General features: G+C 59.2%; 1 protein-coding gene across 3 annotated transcripts in view; it reads left to right on the top strand.

Annotated features, from left to right (window-relative positions):
* Positions 1-1,925, top strand: part of DCP1B (decapping mRNA 1B) — a 54,428-nt gene extending 52,503 nt beyond the window's left edge. For all 3 annotated transcript variants that reach the window (XM_082422125.1, XM_082422126.1, XM_082422124.1), the window contains one exon: positions 1,708-1,925. In XM_082422125.1, the coding sequence (XP_082278251.1) occupies positions 1,708-1,788 (81 nt within the window). In that variant the 3' untranslated portion in view covers positions 1,789-1,925. The remainder of the gene's footprint in view (positions 1-1,707) is intronic.
* The last annotated feature ends 15,798 nt before the right edge of the window (positions 1,926-17,723 follow it).

Raw genomic sequence — 17,723 nt, 5'->3', positions numbered from 1 at the left:
AGATGACCTTGAGACCTGCCAGTGAGGAGAGGCTGGGATGGCTTCCTCGTGCCCCTATGAAGTAATAAGGGCGGTGACGCTTGTACAGAGCTCTGGGCCGGGCACGGTGTTAGAGACCAGGACGCCAAGGCTGAGTGCCCGGCCTGAGGTCGCCAGCCAGTAAATAGCAGAGCCGGGGCCGCAGCCTGGCTGCCGCGCCCCTCCCCACTGCGCGACGGGCCGGGAGATGGCAAAGCCCACCCGTAACGCGAGACAGGCCTTGCAGAGAGCAGGGCGCTCACCCAGGCGGACCGCAGCCTCCTCCGCTCACGTACCGAGGTACCTTTTTCGCAGACAGTCCATAAGGTTTTTGTGGTACTTTGCTTGAGTGTCAGGCGACCTTGAGAGCTGCCGGCACTTTTGCTCTGTCTCATCCTACTCAAAAAGACAGTAGTCGCCGTTGGTAAGAATGTTTTTTTGAAGGTAACAGATTTTAGAGAGAAGGAAAGGAATGGGGCCAGAGATCAGCATCTGAGTGTGAAAGCAGAGTAGCAATCTGCCAAAGACGGACGAGAAATGACCGCACCTTGCTAATTCATAAATAAGGGTGTTTTCCACCTTTTCTAGAAGCCATTCATGAGACGTTCGTGAGGACTTAGGTAGGACATCTGTAAGCTCCTTTTCTGTGAGCAATAAACAAAAACCTTGAATGTAAAAGTTCCACATTTTTTTCTGGCTTATTCCATTTAATAACACTGTTCCAAAGATCTCTGTGCAGTAATGGGGAGCCCTAAAGTCTGGAGCGGCCCCTGGACCTCGCTCGTTAGAGACCATATGTCCGTTCCCTCCACCCGGCCTGCGTTTCACGTTCCCCGTGCTCTAGACGGCATCTTCCCCACGAGCTGCTGGGAGTCACTCAGGCATTCAGCTTTGCTCTCTGCCTGCTGTTAGGACACAGGCTCGTGCTCGGAGACTTTGCAGGAAAGCCAGGGTAGCCTGTCTCCAGGCCGAGCGGGAGTGTGACACGCGGGTGAATCGCCAGAGCGATAAAGGACGGGGTGGGAGGGAGCCGTCTCCAACATCAGAAACAGAGAAAACCACCGATGGGACCGTGGCTCCCTCGGCCCCGAGAGTGGCAGGAGGGGCCCAGAGCCCGCAGTCTCACCGCTGCCGGCTTGCCAAGGCCAGAGCTTTCCGTAGCTAACGGAGGTGGTGCAGGGGGGTGGAGATGCACTGGCTCTGGCAGGGTACCAGCCAAGCACATTGCCAGTGAAGTCTTAACTAACGCCCAACAACGAAGGCACCCCTTGTGGGCAACTCGGGGGCCTCTCAGAGCCACCAGTGACCTCCCAGCCAGGCTCAGAGGACTGAGCTGGGTCGTGTCCTCCCTGTGCAGCCTCCCGGGGGCCCCAGGTCTCTCCACACAGGAGGCCAGGCTTCTCAGGAGCCGGCCCGCTCCGTGCTGCCCCGAGGCTGGTGCCCGCCTGAGCTGCAGGCCACGAGCACCTGCTGTGTCCCAGGCTGGCCACCGAGGACCGGCAGCTGACCTTTGTGGCCTGGCCTGCAGCCCCACTGACTGTTCAGCTTAAAAACTAGCCACTGTGAGCACATGCAGGTGGAGGGGAGCATCCTAGGATCAGGTGCCCGTTCAGCCCCAAGACGCAGACAGCCTCTCGTTTCTGCCAACCAGATCACATCCCCCTGGGGCTTTTGATTTTTGTTTTCCAGAATGACGACAACTTCTTAAATATAATCTACGAAGCTTATCTCTTCAGCATGACACAAGCGGCCATGAAAAAGACTCTGTGAAAGCAAAACATTTTGAGACTGATCTCCAAGGCCCTCCGGCTCAAGGTTCTTTCATGTCAAATGTTGTTTCCCTAAATGTTTCTGCCTTTTTAAAAAAGTATGTATTATATGAAGTAAAATGCTTCAGGCTTTTTTCAGTCGCTCAGTTTTTTCATTACATTCTTCAGTGCACCTGGTACCAAGAATTGAGTGGGTAGGAAAAGTCCTTTGCTCATATCACATGGTAAACACCCAGCTTAAATGATTTTTTCTTACATGTACTGGGCCATTTCTAGATGAGTTGCCTCTCTGTGGGAAGGGCTGTTCTGGGAATGTGGTTTCTTTCTTATTAGCAGTCCCGGTTATTTCTGGAACTCGGAGAACGCGCCGACCGCCAGGTGGCAGTGTCAGCCCGTGACCACTGACGCGCCCCGCCAGCCTCTTCCAGACAAAGTAAACCTTTCCTTTGTAAACATCCGTTGGGCCTTCGAAGGGAAATGATCTCTAAAGATATTTATCGCCAGTCTCCAGGGGGGAGTTGTTTAGGGGTCCACAAATGGCCCAGATTTCCAGCAACACCGCGTCTGTCCGCTCCTTCCGGCAGAAGCCTGCCTGCTTCCAAAGGAACGTTTCATCATTTTCAGCAAAACGTGCTGAGAGGAAGGTCACAGAAGATTCTGAGGCCGGTCCTTAGCCTCTGTGGGGAGGCAGTGGAGTGCGGGCACGACAGCAAGGATTCTTGAGGTCGTGGAGCGGACTGACGACTCGTGTTCACAGAGACGAGGGCCGGCTCTCCCCCCAGCCCGCCCCCCGCTTGAGTCGGCCCCGGAATTGGTCCCTGCTGCGCACTGGAGATAAAGTGAGCTTTGTGTTTCTATAGCCCTGTTTATTCTTGGACCATAAAAAGATCTCTAGAGGCCCACACAGGAGCCGGGCCTTGTTCTCCTTTCAGGGGTCACAAAGGAGGCGGGGCAGGAGGGTTCCTCACAGCTTCTGATGCCCAGACCTGAACTGGAAGCTCAGACCTGGGGTAGGCGCGTAACCAGGCGAGGGCGGGCGGGGAGCGCCTCCCCTCCGCCCGCCCGCAGAAAAGCGCCTTCCCTTTGAGGAGGGGCCCACCCTGCCGGCCGCTCTGGCCGGGGTGCGGGGCTGCTGTTCCCTCCTGAGTCAGGAAGGGACGCTTCCCTCTTCTTCTCCGTCTCCTACAGCGCCTAACACCCTGACAGACCACAGAATCCCCGAAGCTCATCATTGCGTGTGCAGCGTTTCAGGGCTCTTACAGGGAGTGTGGGGCAAGGGGAGACACACGGCCCCGTTGCCCCGCATCGGTGACGCTCACCTCGGCGGCACACACTCAAACCGGAGCAAAATCCACCGTCTCGGGCTTCCCTGGTGGCGCAGTGGTTGAGAATCTGCCTGCCAATGCAGGGGACACGGGTTCGAGCCGTGGTCTGGGAAGATCCCACATGCCATGGAGCAACTAGGCCCGTGAGCCACAACTACTGAGCCTGCGCATCTGGAGCCTGTGCTCCGCAACAAGAGAGGCCGCGATAGTGAGAGGCCTGCGCACCGCGATGAAGAGTGGCCCCCACTTGCCGCAACTACAGAAAGCCCTCGCACAGAAACGAAGACCCAACACAGCCAAAAATAAATAAATAAATAAATAACGTTCCCTTAAAAAATAAAAAAAATAAAAAAAAATAAAAAAAATCCACCGTCTCCCAGACCACGGGCGACCTTTAAAACCCGCGGGCACGTCTTTGATCTGAATTACACGTTGAGGGTGGCTTCTCCAGCTGGGGAGAAATGAATCCCACTGAAAATTCTTCTCATATATTTGTGGTAGCAAGTGGCTAATTTCTGAAATATGTATTCCTTTACTTGATTGTTAGATAAATAAAATAGAAATTCAGTTGCAACACCTACTGTGAAAAGGGGGCCGTGCACTGTGGCTGGAGGGGCCCCCCGTGCCCGGTGTGGTCAGACCCACACCGCAGGCTTCACTGGGCCTTTCTAGGTCAGCACCACAGTGGTCTGTTTTGAAAACAAATGCTCCATCCTTTACTGGAATCAACCACTTTGAAAGTGACAGGCCCGGTTTGTTCAGACCAAAGACTGAGCCCCCTTTCAAAGGGCTCAGAGATGAAGAGCTGATTTCCTCTGTGTGGGAAGCAGGTGGGAGCTGCTTTGTCCAACGACCTTTCTCTGGAGGGTCCGGGAAATGGATTGCAGTGTTATCTAAGCACCCAGGACTAGATCTCACATGTAAACTCACTTTGCTTTTTCCCACCTCACCCCAAATTCTGAGACCATCCTGGACGCCCTCCTCCATGTCGCTGGCTTCCGGCAGCAGCTTGAAGCCAATTGAATTCCAAGGGCAAGGAAGCCTGAGATGGGTCCCTGGGCAGTGTTATCCCGGGCACTGGATTTCAACCCTGGAGAAGTGACCCAAGTCGGTTCTGCCTGGTGCAGGGACAGAACACGGGGCCTCGGTCAGGCGGACTTGCCCTCACGTCCTGGACGAGGCACCTCGTCTGAGATGCTGTTCTTTCATCGGTAAACGAAAGCAGCGCGCAGCTCTCAGGTCCTCACAGGGATTCGATGGGAGCCATGTAGGGAGATGGCTCCTTGGGCTGAGAGGCACAGGCTCCATCCTGCCTGACGGGGCTCCCGCTGGGGCGCGGCCCGCGGCGGCTGGAGCGCCCTCGCCTGCCGCCCACAGGACACCGCGGCACCCTCTTCTCCCTCACTCCTTTATCGGTGATGGGGGACAGTGCCCCTCACCCCTTCCCTCCAGGGCAGGCGCCCTGAGCTCCTCAAGACGCACACGTCAGTCCCAGTAACCCAGGGCCTTGCCCTCCGCCGGAGGAGGAGGTGCTGTCAGGCCCTGCAGTCCTGGACGGTCCCTGCAGAGACACGCGCTCTCACCTCCCCATTCAGAGGGTGAGAACCTCGTCAGCACCCTCAGGAACCTCCCGTGCCCCGAGCCCGCGACGCCCACCCACCCTTTCCCCAGGCGGCTGGCGGAGACTCCAGGCTGGGTGCCGCGTCGCTTGCACCTCAGACACTGGTCACGGCCCGCGGGTCCTGGCCCAGGACAGGCAGGAGTGCGGTCTCTTCTCCTGAAGGGGACGTGCACGTCGGAGGACACACGTCCTGCAGAGGAAGTTCCAGCCGCTGACCGGCCCCAGCCGGAGGACACATCAGCGGACACCGTGAAGACCGGTGTCCCTGGTGTGTGGCCCCAGGGACGGGAGCTGTCACGTCAGGTCCAGGCCTCTGAATGCCAGGCTGCACGTGTCCGGCAGGATGTCACCCAGACGCAGGCGGGAGAGGAGCCTAGCACTGACCCCCGCCCCCCGCCCCGGGCACAGCGTCGGGCACAGCGTCGGGCACAGCGTCGGGCACAGCGTCGGGCACAGCGTCGGGCACGCCGTCTCCACAGCCCAGCTGCTCGCTCCCACCAACAACAGAGCCACCTGCCTTTCCACCTGCTGCTCCGTTCAGACCCGTGCCTCCTTCTCTCTTTTCAAAGAAATCAGGTGCTTCCAGGCTTTGGAGCTTGGAGCCGTCTTTGAGGTCACACGTGTCGTCTGCAGCCAGCAGGCGGGAGCAGCTCTGCATCGTGGAAAGTTGCCGGCTACAGATGGGTGCATCTCCCCGGCATGTTGCTGGATGCTTGGTTTTCACGTGTCAACTCCTCAGCACCCACCTCTCGTACAATTAGCGGGGTGAGAGAGGCGGTTACAAATACTTGGTATATTTAACTCAACCTTGAGTATCTCAATAGATTTCCACCAAACTGAGTTATGAGTAATGCCTCCTAACAGAGCCTTGAGAAAAGCACACAAATAAAACCTGTGTGTGCAGACTGTGGTCTTACAACACCGCGGGGCGGTTGAAAGCAGGGCACTGCCGACCGTTCCCCTGGCGGCGGCTCTGAGCGCTGGCACAGCTGCCTCCTGGGCGAGGTAACTGGGGGCACAGCGGGAGGAAGTAGAGAATGTTCTAGACGGCAAGAGAGAGGTGGGCGACTGGCAGGTGTGAGCCAGAGTCTAAAAGACTGGGAGCACCAACCTCCCGGGTGCAAGTCAAGGTGCGGCTTCCCTGAGGTTGGCAGGTGCTGGACGGACACTGGAGCAGGTGGCGGGACCTCCCGGCTCAGGGTGCTGGGCCGCGAGGCCTGGGCCTGGAGGACGAGGTCCCAGCCAGCTGTGCCCACACGCGAGTCTGGAAGACGTAACCCGACACCTGGCTGGGAGGCGATGCCTGCCGTGGCGTTTCTCAGCACAACCCATCTACTGGCTCCACGGACCAGGACAGCGCCCAGGCGGCCACACTCTGTCTCCTGTGATGACAAGCCCTCGGGGTCAAGGAGATCTGGGCTATCCTCCCAGCCCCCGTGTCCTCCCTCGACTGTAAGCCCCGAGGAAAAGCCGTTCCCCGTGTGTCTGTCGCGGGAACGGAGAAGTCGTCGCTGGGCCGGAGCCCGCCAGTGTCCCGGCGGCGTCTCCTGCTGGATGGCGGCCTGGGTGTGCCATGGGCGGGAGGGTGGTGCCCTTTGCGCCAGCAGCTGGGGTGGCGCCTCCCAGCCCGTCTTGGTTGCCTTCTTGGCTCTGCCATAAATCCGTGCAGAAATCTCTTTTCTATGTTGTGCCCACAGCGCTTTCCAGGGTTGTAAGCTCCTTAAGATTCGTTCCCTGCTGTGTACGTGTCAGTCGGCCCTGCGTGCCCAGAAGCTAAGAAACTGGTGCCACGGGAAACCCATGCCTGACACGCTGAGTGGACAGGCTGCGCTGCCGGTGAGAGGCCCAGCCCAGAGTGGGTGTCTGCATCCTGCCGGAGCCGCGTCTCCTCCAGGCCCCTCCGGCCGGACCCTCACCTCCCACCCATCACTGCAGGGCGGGGCGGGGGGGGGACTCGGGGAGAAGATGGGCAGCAGAGCGGAGGCTCCTTTGAAGGACCAGGGCCTAGTCCAAGGCAATGGAAGCTGAGATTTAAACACAGAGAGAGGACGCGATTGAAGAAATATTTAGGAAGCAAAGTCCGTAAGACCTGGTTATTGCTCACGTGTGGATGAGTCGTGACGGAGCCGCCAGGGCTGGTTCCTGGCTCGGGCGCCGGTGACAACGAGGTTCAGTGAGCAAGTGCTGGGAGTTAGTAATAATAATAACGGTACTAACAAGAGCAGGCAGCGCCTACTCCGCCCCCCGCACCCAGCACCGCTCTCCCCACTCGGGGCGCATCTTGCGTGTCCCTCCCTGAAACCTGCCAGGCTCGGCGGCTGAGGCGCCTGAAGCTCAGAGTTGGTTTCTTCGTGCTGCTGCCCTTCCCTCCGTCCACTCAGAGGCAGAGCTGTTCTGTCCCCACCCGGCCGAGCTGCCCACGGGCTGGCGCGCAGGGGCAGTGTGGCCGCGATCGCAGGCTGGCCTGGGCTGGGGGAGGGAGAGCCCACGCTGGTACCTGTACTTCCCAAGCCCGGCGCCCCCGGGGCGCTGATGACAGCAGGACAGGGTCAGTCTCAGGAGTGAGGTCCTGGATGCCCTGGGCCCAGACTGACGCCTCCGGGGTCGGATCCTGATGCTCCGTGGACGTCCGGCCTCTTGTGTCCCTGGGGGTCGGTGTGTGGCCTTCAGCAGAGTCTCTCCTGAGGGCTCCCCCTCCTCGGGCAGAGCGGCTGTGTCTCTGCGTGCTTCCCAGACGGGCCCCCTGGCGAGCCTGGCCCCCGCCCACCCAGCTGTCAACCGCCCCACTGGGCCGTCCCAAGGGAAGCAGCAGCACTTCGCACTGGGCCTCGCAGATGTTCGCCTGGCTGAATAGATTGCAACGGGGTGGCGAGCGGCCAGGAACCGCCCCCCACTTCTCCGGCTGTCGGCGGGACCTGCCCGACGTGAGCGCCCAGAGCCAGAGCGGCGGAGGACGGAGCAGGGCCCAGGAGACCGGCTACACGACCTCTCCCCGCTCTGGACGTCCGTGTCCCCAGCGAGAAGACGCTGGGTGGTGGACTTGCGAACAGAAGGTAACGCCTCACCCTGGGGAGCTCTTTGCTGTTCCAGGCCCAGAAACCCGGAGACCCAGGCACCGCTGTGGCCGTTTTGTGCACGAGTGCTGGCCGGTGGGGACCGCCCCTGACTTGGGGTGCAGGCCCTTTTCTCACAGGCCCTGGGGTACCTCCCTTCTCTCCCTCACACCCCACCCCCGGGGGCAGAGTGAACCTCTCCACTCAGCACGACATCAGCAGAAGCCCAGAGCCTTTGGGACGGGTTTTGCCTTGGACAGAGGTCCTTTCCGACCTGAGGCCAAGGGTCCTGGGCCTTCAGCCTCATTCTCGTGCCACCCAGGTGCCCGTCAGCAGGGTGACCATGTAAGCAGTCACCCAAGCCAGGCTGCCCTGGGCATGAGCTGTTAGTAACCGCGCCAGCCAGAGGCCCGGATGCGGGCAGCCTGGGCCCACGGGAAGGGCGGTCCCCACCTGCGTCCCCGCCCGAGTCCCCGTGTACCCAAGCCAGACGGCCACGCAGGAGGCCCCGGCTCGGCCGTGCAGCGAACACTGGTCTGGACTCGGCCTGAAGGGAGTCGGGCTGTGGGCAAGCGGCACGTCGGGTCGGGAGGCCGAGCTCGGGGCCTGGCTCCGGGGCTCATCTTTCGTGTGCAACATAAGCCAGGCCCCAGCCACGGCCTCCTTGTCATCGAAGGGTTTGAACTGAACGTGGCCTCTTTCAGCCCTGACAGCCAGCTTGCTTTGTCCTTTTAGGTCCTTCCTTTCTGGTTAAGATGTAAGTTCAGGGAAGGCCACCACCAAAGCCGTCCAGGGTGCTGCAAGGTGTGAAATGGCCACCGCTTCCTCTGCCTCCACGCCCAGGACAGGGGCCTTCGAAGGACACCGAGCGGCTTTGCCGTCTGTGTTGCCTCCGCGGGGTCACTGGGCAAGTGGCGTGCCTTTCCTGGGCCTCCCTCAGGGAGCCAGTGTCCCAATGGCCACATCACTGTTGTGGGCCAGGCTGGCCACATGGCCCCCGCCTGCTTCCCCCAAACCCCTTGGAGCTGAGCTGCAGCCCAGGCTGTGACCTTGGCCAGAGGCGCCAACGGTAGAGGAGCGTGAAGATGATTTTACTGCTGCAGACACAGGCCCGGGGCGGAGTCCCGACCTGGCCCCGTGCACCTCGTCGTTCTCCGTGGACCAGGGCCCCAGCCTCAGCTCCTCTGCCGCCCCTCCCCCCGCCCCGCACCACGCTCCCCTCCCCCGAGGGCTCAGGCATTAGTCAACCTTCAGAAGTCTGGGTTTATTTATAAAGCTGCTGTTGCTGCTTCCAGCGTCTGAAAGCCTTTTACAGGCATTAATTAAGGAAGGTTCCCAGCAAGCCCAGGAGGGAAGGGAGGGAAGCGGCCCGGGGTTCTCAGAGGACCAGTTTCCCTGCTGGTGCCTCTCCCTGTGTTTCCCTGTAACTTCTCAGTCTCCTCAGGACACGCACACGAGTGCACGCACACGCATGCACACGCGTGTGCGTGCACCGGCCCCCTTCACCCGCCCCCTGGCATCCTTCCTAACTGCCTACCTGCCCTGATCGCCCTGCCATGCCTCCCTGACCCGTGCTGCCCCGGGGGTGCCCCGCAGTCACCCCACACCCCTTCCAAAATCCACCCCCGGGTGTCCCCACCCTCAACTCAAGCCACCTCCCGCGCAGTGTGGCAATCATCCTTGACCCCCTCCCATTAGGTGGGAGGGTCCAGGACCCAGCGGGAGGGATTCAGACCCTGGTGGCCCGCCTGCACCGGGTTCCTTGGGCCGCAGAGCAAAGCGCCACAGGCTTAAACCACAGAGGTGGATTGTCCTGCGGTCTGGAGGCCAGAAGTCAGACCGCGATGCCGGCAGGGCTGGTTCCTTCTGGGGCCGCGAGGAAGAGCCTGGTCCGCGCGCCTGCTCAGCCGCCGTGGTTTCTGGCCATCGGCGGGGCTCCTCGGCGCTCTGAGGCATCGCACCGGCTCTGCTTCACCCTCACGCGGGACACCTGCCTCTGCCTCCAATGTCCCCTTCGTAAGGACGCCTGTCGCGCGGGATTAGGGCCCTCCCTGCTCCAGCAAGACCCGAGCTCCAGATGAGGTCACGTTCCCAGGTCCTGGGGCTTAGGACTTCAGCATACACATCTGGGGGGACACAGTTCAACCCAAACCACTATGTTCCTGAAACACCACAAATCAGGGGGCCCTCCCAGACCAAGAGTTGTCACTGGTGGCCTGAGTGACTCACGCCAGAAGTGTTCCTTCTCAGACACCAAGGTGAGCGCTGCTGACTGGTGGCCAGGAGTTCTTAGCTGGGACCTTTATTTTCATGATTTCTCTCTCAGTCCCTGACTTGGACTAATTAGTCATACGCCTTAGTGTATATAACCCTCCATTATCGGTTTGAACAAGAGCGCTTCTCATTCTGGTCGTCTCTTCCTGTGCCTGTCCTGACCCCGAGTCCAGCCCCTTCCTTCCCAACAACCCGCAGCCCTTCTACTGGGCCGACGTGTGCCCTGCTGTTTGCACGTGTGCTTCCAAAGCGTGTGTTGTTCTGTGCGTGTGAATGCATTTCATTTGCGTGGAGCTGTCACACGTACACGTCCACTGCACAGATTCTTCAGCGGACGGCTCAGTGAGCCTTACACACACCTGTACGTGCATGTCTGGGCGCGTGTGGTGACCCACGCCAGGCTGAGCTGTAGAACATGTCCTGCCCGGCCTCCACCAAAATCAGCCCCTGGAGAGTCCAGGCTTCTGACTCCTGTCATGGTAGATTCCCTTCCCGAATTTCACAGGCATAGGTAACGCAGCCTGCGGTCTCTGTGGCTTTCCCACCCGCCTCCTGCACGCAGCTCCGCCCTCACTTCTTGTCTGAGGCATCGGTCTCAAGAGCCTCTGACCTGCCGGACCTGTGGGTGGGCCTTCGAGGGCATCTGGCCAGGGCTGCCGTGAACATTTCTGTGCACGGCTCCTGGCGCATGTCTGGGCTTGTCCCCGTGGACGGAGGGGTCGCAGGGAAGCAGGCCCCCGGACGGGCTGCAGGTCATGCCCTGTGACCCTCCCCGCCAGCAGCACAGCCAGTTCTACCAGGTCCCCTCTGGCGGGGTGCACGGTGTCTGGTGGGCTAGTCTGTTTCCCAGGTAACCCCAGGTGTGGAGCACAGATGCTGCATGTGTGGTCCTGGCCGCTCACGTGTGGTCTCGGGGACGCGCCCAAGCACTTTCTAGCCCGTTTTTCAGCGTGGATTTGTCTTCATCCGCTATGTGTCCCCGTGGAGTCTCTCTTACTGGAAAGAGAACCACGTCTTCTCAGTGGGCCGTTGCCTTTCCATCTTCTAATGGTGCGTTTTGACACAATTATAGATGCTCTTAATCTTCATGAAGCCTAAGTTATTAATTTTTCTCTTACAATTAGTGCTTTTTGTGTTTTAAGAAATCCGCCAAGCCCTGGGCATATATTTTTAATTTACGTCAGGGCTCTCATGTTATAAACCTCCCTTCTTCCCACTAGGGCTGTCTTCACTCCTCCTCCTGTGCCGTCCACACATCGAATCTGCCGTTTCTAGTCACTCTTGACTCTCCACCATGTGACTGTTTGCCCCCGTGCCCTGCGCTCCCCGCGCGGTCACCCCTGTGTCGCACGGGATGACGCTGCTGGGGACGGAAGGTGCTCGGTACAGGGAACATTTGTCCTCACACTGGACGGCTGTGCAGAACCTGGTCCCCGGCTGACCACCCGCTTCCCTCTGCTGAGCGACTTTCCTGCGTCTGTGCAGGACGGCCGAGGAGGGGCTCCAGGCGCCGGGCCCGCAACACAAGACCTGGATCCGCAGGCCTGGGAGGTGGCCTGGGAAGCTGCTTTTCCCGCAGGCTCCCTGGGGGATTCTGATCTGCCACCAGGGAGGAGCACTGATTGAGCATTTACTGTATGCCGGTACTGACCCAGGCGCTGGGAATAGCGAGCAAAGCAAACAGGATTCCTCCCTTGAGAAGAAGATGGATAATTAGCAAAGAGACAAGTGACCGACGTACATCCCGCAGAGACGCTGAGAAGGATGCTCAGTGGGACGGAGGACAGCAGGTGCCGTGAGCTGCCCTGTGCCGGGGTCGCAGGAAGGCCTCGCTGGGAGGGAAACGACGGAACACAGAGCCGACGGGCCTTGGGGAACGAGCCGCGCGGGCGCCGGGGAAGCGCGGGCGGGCGGAGGCCACGCCGCTGCCCACCCGCTGATGCTCTGCAGCTTCCTTGCAGACTGGCTGCGCCTGGAGCATCACTTGCTGCGCCCAGGCCGTCCTGAAACCCTGAAGGGGACATTCACGGGCCGGGGACGGCCCGCCGCCCACCATGCTGGTCGATCACACAACTGCCGTCCCCCCACCCCTGGTTCCAGCAGGCCTCAGGTTTGGGGACACTTTCTGCCACCACATTCTTGGGGGGGGTGGGCCCGGCCACAGCCAGGAGGGGAGTCGTGATTGGTTCGAGCTGGTCGTGGCTGCGTGTCCTTCAGGCGTGGGCATAGAGTGCAGTCTGGCCACTGCAGAATGAGGGAGTCTGCTGGGTGATGTCTACAGTGAGCGGTCCTCACGGATGAGAGAAGCACAGGTAAAATCAGTCCCCCTTCTCCTCAAAGGTCTTACCACATCTGAGTGCAATGCCTGGAACAGTGGCAGCCATCCTGTGACCATGAGGGGAGCTAGCTTGAGGACAAGCCCAAATACTGAGGATTCCAGGGAAAAAAGATGGAGGAAATGGGATCTTTGGTGACACCCTTCAGCTGCTGTGTTAATCAACCCTGGAACCACCTAGACTTCCTATGTGAGACACTGAATTGTCATTATCTAAGTCAGCTGAGTAGAGGTTTTTCTGTTACTTTCAGCCCAAAGCACTAACTGAGACCCACTCCTTTCCCACACCCTTGGCATATTTAGGATGCCCCTCTGACAGCTCCCTGAAGATGCAGGCCAGGAAGAGTCTACTTTCTACTCCTAGGACCTGGGGCCCACGGTGTTGGGGGCTCTCGGGCTGCTGTCAGACTTGTCCTCCTTCTGCTCCGGCCCTGGGTACCCACACTCCCCTCAGGTCGGAAGGTTCTCTTGTGTCTGCCTCCTCGGCAGCCTGTGGGCTTCCCCAGGGGTAGGAACCACCGTCATCCTGGTGGCCCTGAGCCCCAGCCCGCTCAGAGCCGGTGCATGGCAGGGGCTCGAGAAACGGCAAAACAGGAAGAGAAAATGAGCAGAGAAATGGGGAGGGGGGAAGCAGGGGGGGAAAGTGAGGAGGGGCCCGGGTACGGCTCACAGGCAAAACTACAGGGAACGTGGCTTCCCTGGGGCACCGGCAGAGGCCCCACGAGGGGAGAGGTCAAGGCTGTGAGCCAGAAGGACAGAGACCAAGGGACCCAGAGGCCAGTGGTCACGGCCAAGTGAGGCTGCCAGCACCTGGTACCAGAGGCCCCTGGTGCCCTCTGCCTCCTGCCCCCGTGCTCTCCCCTCCGCTGCCGGGAAATGAGGGCACGGCTTAGGCTTAGGCGGATGAGCCTTCAGCTGTGCTTCCCTAAAACTGCCGTGAGGCCCCCCCGGCGCCAGTAGCTGCCTGTGTTCGCTCACCTCCACTGCTCAAGCCGCGGCTCGGCACAGCTGCTGACGCGGGCGGAGGGGCTGCACAGACGTCCCCAGGGATGCTGCCACCGCACACGCTTCTCAGGGGCCGCCCTCCTTCGCGGGCGACCGGGGGTGGGGGACAGTGACAGGCCGGGGGGGGGGCGGGGGCCACAGGGCCGAGGGGCGAGTGGGCGGTGAGGGGCGTCCCTCAAGTGAGGGACAGATCAGACCACAGTCCCTGCCCCCACGGAGGTCACACCGCCGCGGAGGAAACGCCGTGAACACGAGACATGGGGAAAATCCCGTACGTGCTGTTTGACGGCAGCCACTAAGGAGAAGATGCTGGAAGAGGGATGAGAGAGGTCAGGGGCAGGTGATGTTTCAGACCCTATGGCCAGGACGGCGTCATCATTGAAAAGGGGGCTCATTACAGTTGAAATGTAATTCACACGCCATAGACTGCACCACGTTAAAGCATAGAGCCTGGCGGGTTCAGTGTGTTCACAAAGCTGTGCACCACCCCTATCGGATTCCAGAACATTCTCATTATGGAGGGCGAGGTCTTGAGTCAAGATCTCGTGCTGGACGTCTCGTCTTCTCTCGGCCCTGGGAGGCGGGCTGGTGGGCTCCCCGGGGGTCTTTGGCTCAGCGGCTTTCACGGAGCGGCGGGCGAGAGAGCAGGGCGTTGCCTCCTGCAGCTCCTCCGGTGGGTCACTGTGGGCAGCTGCTCCCCCCGCCCCACTGAGGGCCCACTTCCTTTAGGACAGCTCACTCCGTCCAGGTTCTCAGGCCCGGGGATCGGCTCCTGCTGTTTCCTGCCCAGGAGTCTGCGGTGCCCAGGGTTTCCCTAATACACTGTCCACACCTCTGTAAAGACCCCCTTTATTAAACTCTTCCCAAGTCAACTCAGATGTGCCGTCCCTCCTGCCAGGACCCGACCGACCGAGTCCTGATGGGAACAGGGACGGAGGCCAGGCAGAGCCACAGAGGGGACTCAGGCCCCCGGTGGAGCCGCTGTGGGCCCGTAGTGAGCGCAGGCAGCAGGTCATAGGCCAGGGAGGAAGGCAGGTCCAGCTCATGATGGGTCTGGGGCTGCAGTACAAGCTTTGGCTTTTACTCTCAGTAAGGTGGGCAGCTGCTGGGGCTTCTGAGCAGAGTGACGTGGGCTGACTTTAAAAGGACTCTCGGTGGCTGGGTTTAGAATGCACGGAAGAGGGGTAAGGGCAGCGTCAGGAGGCCAGCTGTCAGAGGCCCTGCAGGAAACAGGCGGGACACTCATAGTGGGATAATTGGGGAAAAGTTTCTTCTCAAACGTACGAATGGAGAGGGCACGCAGAGTAACCCGGGGCTTAGGAGCAGCTGAGCTGTAACTTCCTTCGAAGTCATGGGAAGGAAGCAGTTACTCCTGGAGTCTAAAGGGGGTGTGATGGTCAATTCCACGTGTCAACTTGACTGGGCCACAGGCACCAAATGTTTGGTCAAACATCATGCTGGCTGTGACCATGAGGGTGTGCTCTGGGTGAGAGGAAGCGTCTATATTCTATAAATCTATAGACTCGGGACTTCCCTGGCAGTCCAGTAGTTAAAACTCTGCTTTCCCACTGCAGGGGGCACAGGTTTGATCCCTAGTCAGGGAACATGCTGTGCAGTGCGGCAAAAAAAAAAAGAAGAAGAAGAAATAAATAAATAAATAAATCTATAGACTCAAGGAAAGCAGATTGCCCTCCCTGGTGTGAGTGGGCCACGTCCAATCAGTTGAGGGTCTCAATGGAACAAAGGCTGACCCCTCCTGCAAGTAAGACAGACTCCTGCCTGACAGCCTTTCAGCTGGGACATCACTTTTTCCTTCCTTTGGACTTGAATTGAAACATGGCGACTCTCAGAGGTCTCCAGCTGTCAGGTCTTTGGACCCCAATGACACCACCGCTCTCCGCGTCCCTGGGTACAGAGCCTGAGGCTTGGTCGGCTCCACAGTCGTGAGAGCGCGTTCCCTGTAATAAATCTGTTTCCCTCGCTATACACGTCCACCCGGTTCTGGCTCCCTGTAGAATCCTGACTAGCGCAGGGAGGACGCCACGCAAACAGGAGCAGCAGCGCTGGGCCGGCCTGGGCCACCCCGGCTCTCTCCAGGCTCCTGCTGGCTCCCCGCTGGGCTCGGCTGAGTGGTCCGTACAGACGACCCCCGCGGGCGGGGCAGGAGCCTGGACACGAAACCGAAGGCGCCAACGTGCGCAGAGGGCAGGACGCTGCTGTGAGCCAGGGAAGCAGCCGGGCTGGCCGGGGCCCGGGGGGCCTGGGCTGGGCAGCAGCGGGCGGGCTCCGGACGTAGTCACAAGGCAGAGCCGGCGCGAGAAAGAGGAGTCACGGCTGGCCCCGAGGGTGGTGCGGGGCAGCCAGAGGACGGGGTTGCCGGTGGCCGAAATAGCCTTCTGTGACTTCTGCAAAGATTTCTTTGGAAGAAAGGACTCAATTGCTAAAGAAAATGTTATGAAACCCCTGATGTGATAGTTGACGTTTTGTCGACACACATCCCTCTATCGCCACCTGGAGCACGGAGGGGAGGGATTCAGTGATCGGGGAAACTGAGCCTGGGTACAGGGCCTCCAGTACAGCTGTGTGTGTTCATAGTTGCTGGATGAAGGAAGGAAAATTGACGTGGAATGATGGGAACTACTGACCTTTCCTCCTCTGCTGTGGAACTAAGCCTGGAGCCCTTATTCCTTCCATCTGTCTGTCCTTCCATTGCTCAGAGGACACGTGGGCACTCACCAAGCATTGCAGTGCAGGGGTGTGTGCAGGGTGTGTGCAGGGGTGTGTGTGCAGGGGTGTGTGTGTGCAGGGGAGTGTGTGTGCAGGAGGGGTGTGTGCAGGGGTGTGTGTGTGCAGGAGGGGTGTGTGCAGGGGTGTGTGTGCAGGAGGGCTGTGTGCAGGGCAGAGTGTATGCAGGGGTGTGTGTGCACAGGGAGGGCAGGGCCGGGGGCACACACTTCTCTCCCGCAGCGCAGGCCCGGGAACACCTCACTAGCCAACGCTCTCTGGGCAAAGGTGGGAATGTGTGGTCTGTGCGCACGGGAGCTTAGCTTGGGTTACAGACTCTTTTACATCTTTTGTGACCCTGTTCTTCTTCCTTCCTGCCCCCCTGCCTCCCTGTTCTGCCAAACTTGTAAATCACTATTGTCCCATGGATGCGGTGTCGCAGCAGGTGAGGTTTAAGTTTGATTTTGGAGAGAGTTAATATAACCACTGCCCAGTCTAGGAACAGCCTGACTTCCCCCAGCGTCCTCTCCCCGTTCCATTCTCTGCACCCCTAACCCCCCCCGAACCCTCACACCCTCCCCTGCTCCCACCCCACTACCCTCGACGTGGCGGTTTTAAGACAAGTGTGCAAATGTTTGCTGTGCTTCCCATTGAGAGGTGGGGCCCGCATCTGCGCCCTCGGAGCCCAGCCCAACCTGGCTACCAACTGGTAGCCCGTGGAATACACGAGGCGAGGCTCCGTGACTTCCAAGGCAGACCACGAAGCAAAGGGTTCCACTGCATTCTCTTGGGATCTAACTCTCAGAGCCCAGCCACTGCGCTGTGAGGAAACCCAAGCAGCCCCTGAAGAGGGAAAGTCAGTCTCCCAACCCTTGGCCCCTGCTGAGGTCCCAGCCAACAGCCAGCATCGACCTGCCAGCCGTGTGAGCAAACCATCCTGCAGGTGGATCCTCCAGCGCCCGTTAAGCTGCCCCAGCTGACGCTGCATGGGATAGAGGTGAGCCTTTCCTGCTGAGCCTTGCCCAAAATACCCATTTGGGAGCTAAATAGATAATTGCTTTTATTTTTAAGCCACTAAGTATAACTTAGTATGCAGTAATAACAACTGATATCTCACTATTTCCTAAAAAGTGTGCACAACATAGTATGCCCATGGTTTCCTACTTTTGTTCCTTCTGTTTCTTATACCCTATCTGTTCCTTAAAATTACCCCTTCAAGAGGCTCCTATTGGTGAACTCCTATTCATCCTTTAAAGCCCAATTCAAATGTCCCTTTCACTATGAAGCCTTCCCTAAAATTTCTCTCCCTCTTTTTCCCACCATAAGGAGAAAATGATTGTCCCTTCCACTATGACAAATGTGACAAATGTTTCACTTATGCATCACAGCACTCAGCTTGATTTAGCTGAGTGGTGGGTTTGAGACCAGCCTCCATGGATAGACTCTAAGTATGAATATCAAGCTTCATGTCCAGTCTTCCTTCCAACACTGTGTCTCTCATCTCCAGTGCCTGGTGAGGGGCCGACACCAGGAAGATGCCCTAGGAAAGTGGGTTAAATTTATGGGGGTTGAGATGAAAGACTGACCAAGGAAAAGCTG

This window comes from Balaenoptera physalus, assembly GCF_965194825.1.
Source record: "Balaenoptera physalus genome assembly, chromosome: 13".
NCBI lineage: Eukaryota > Metazoa > Chordata > Mammalia > Artiodactyla > Balaenopteridae > Balaenoptera > Balaenoptera physalus.
Note: the sequence above shows the minus strand (reverse complement) of the source record. Positions and strands in the feature narration are given on the sequence as shown.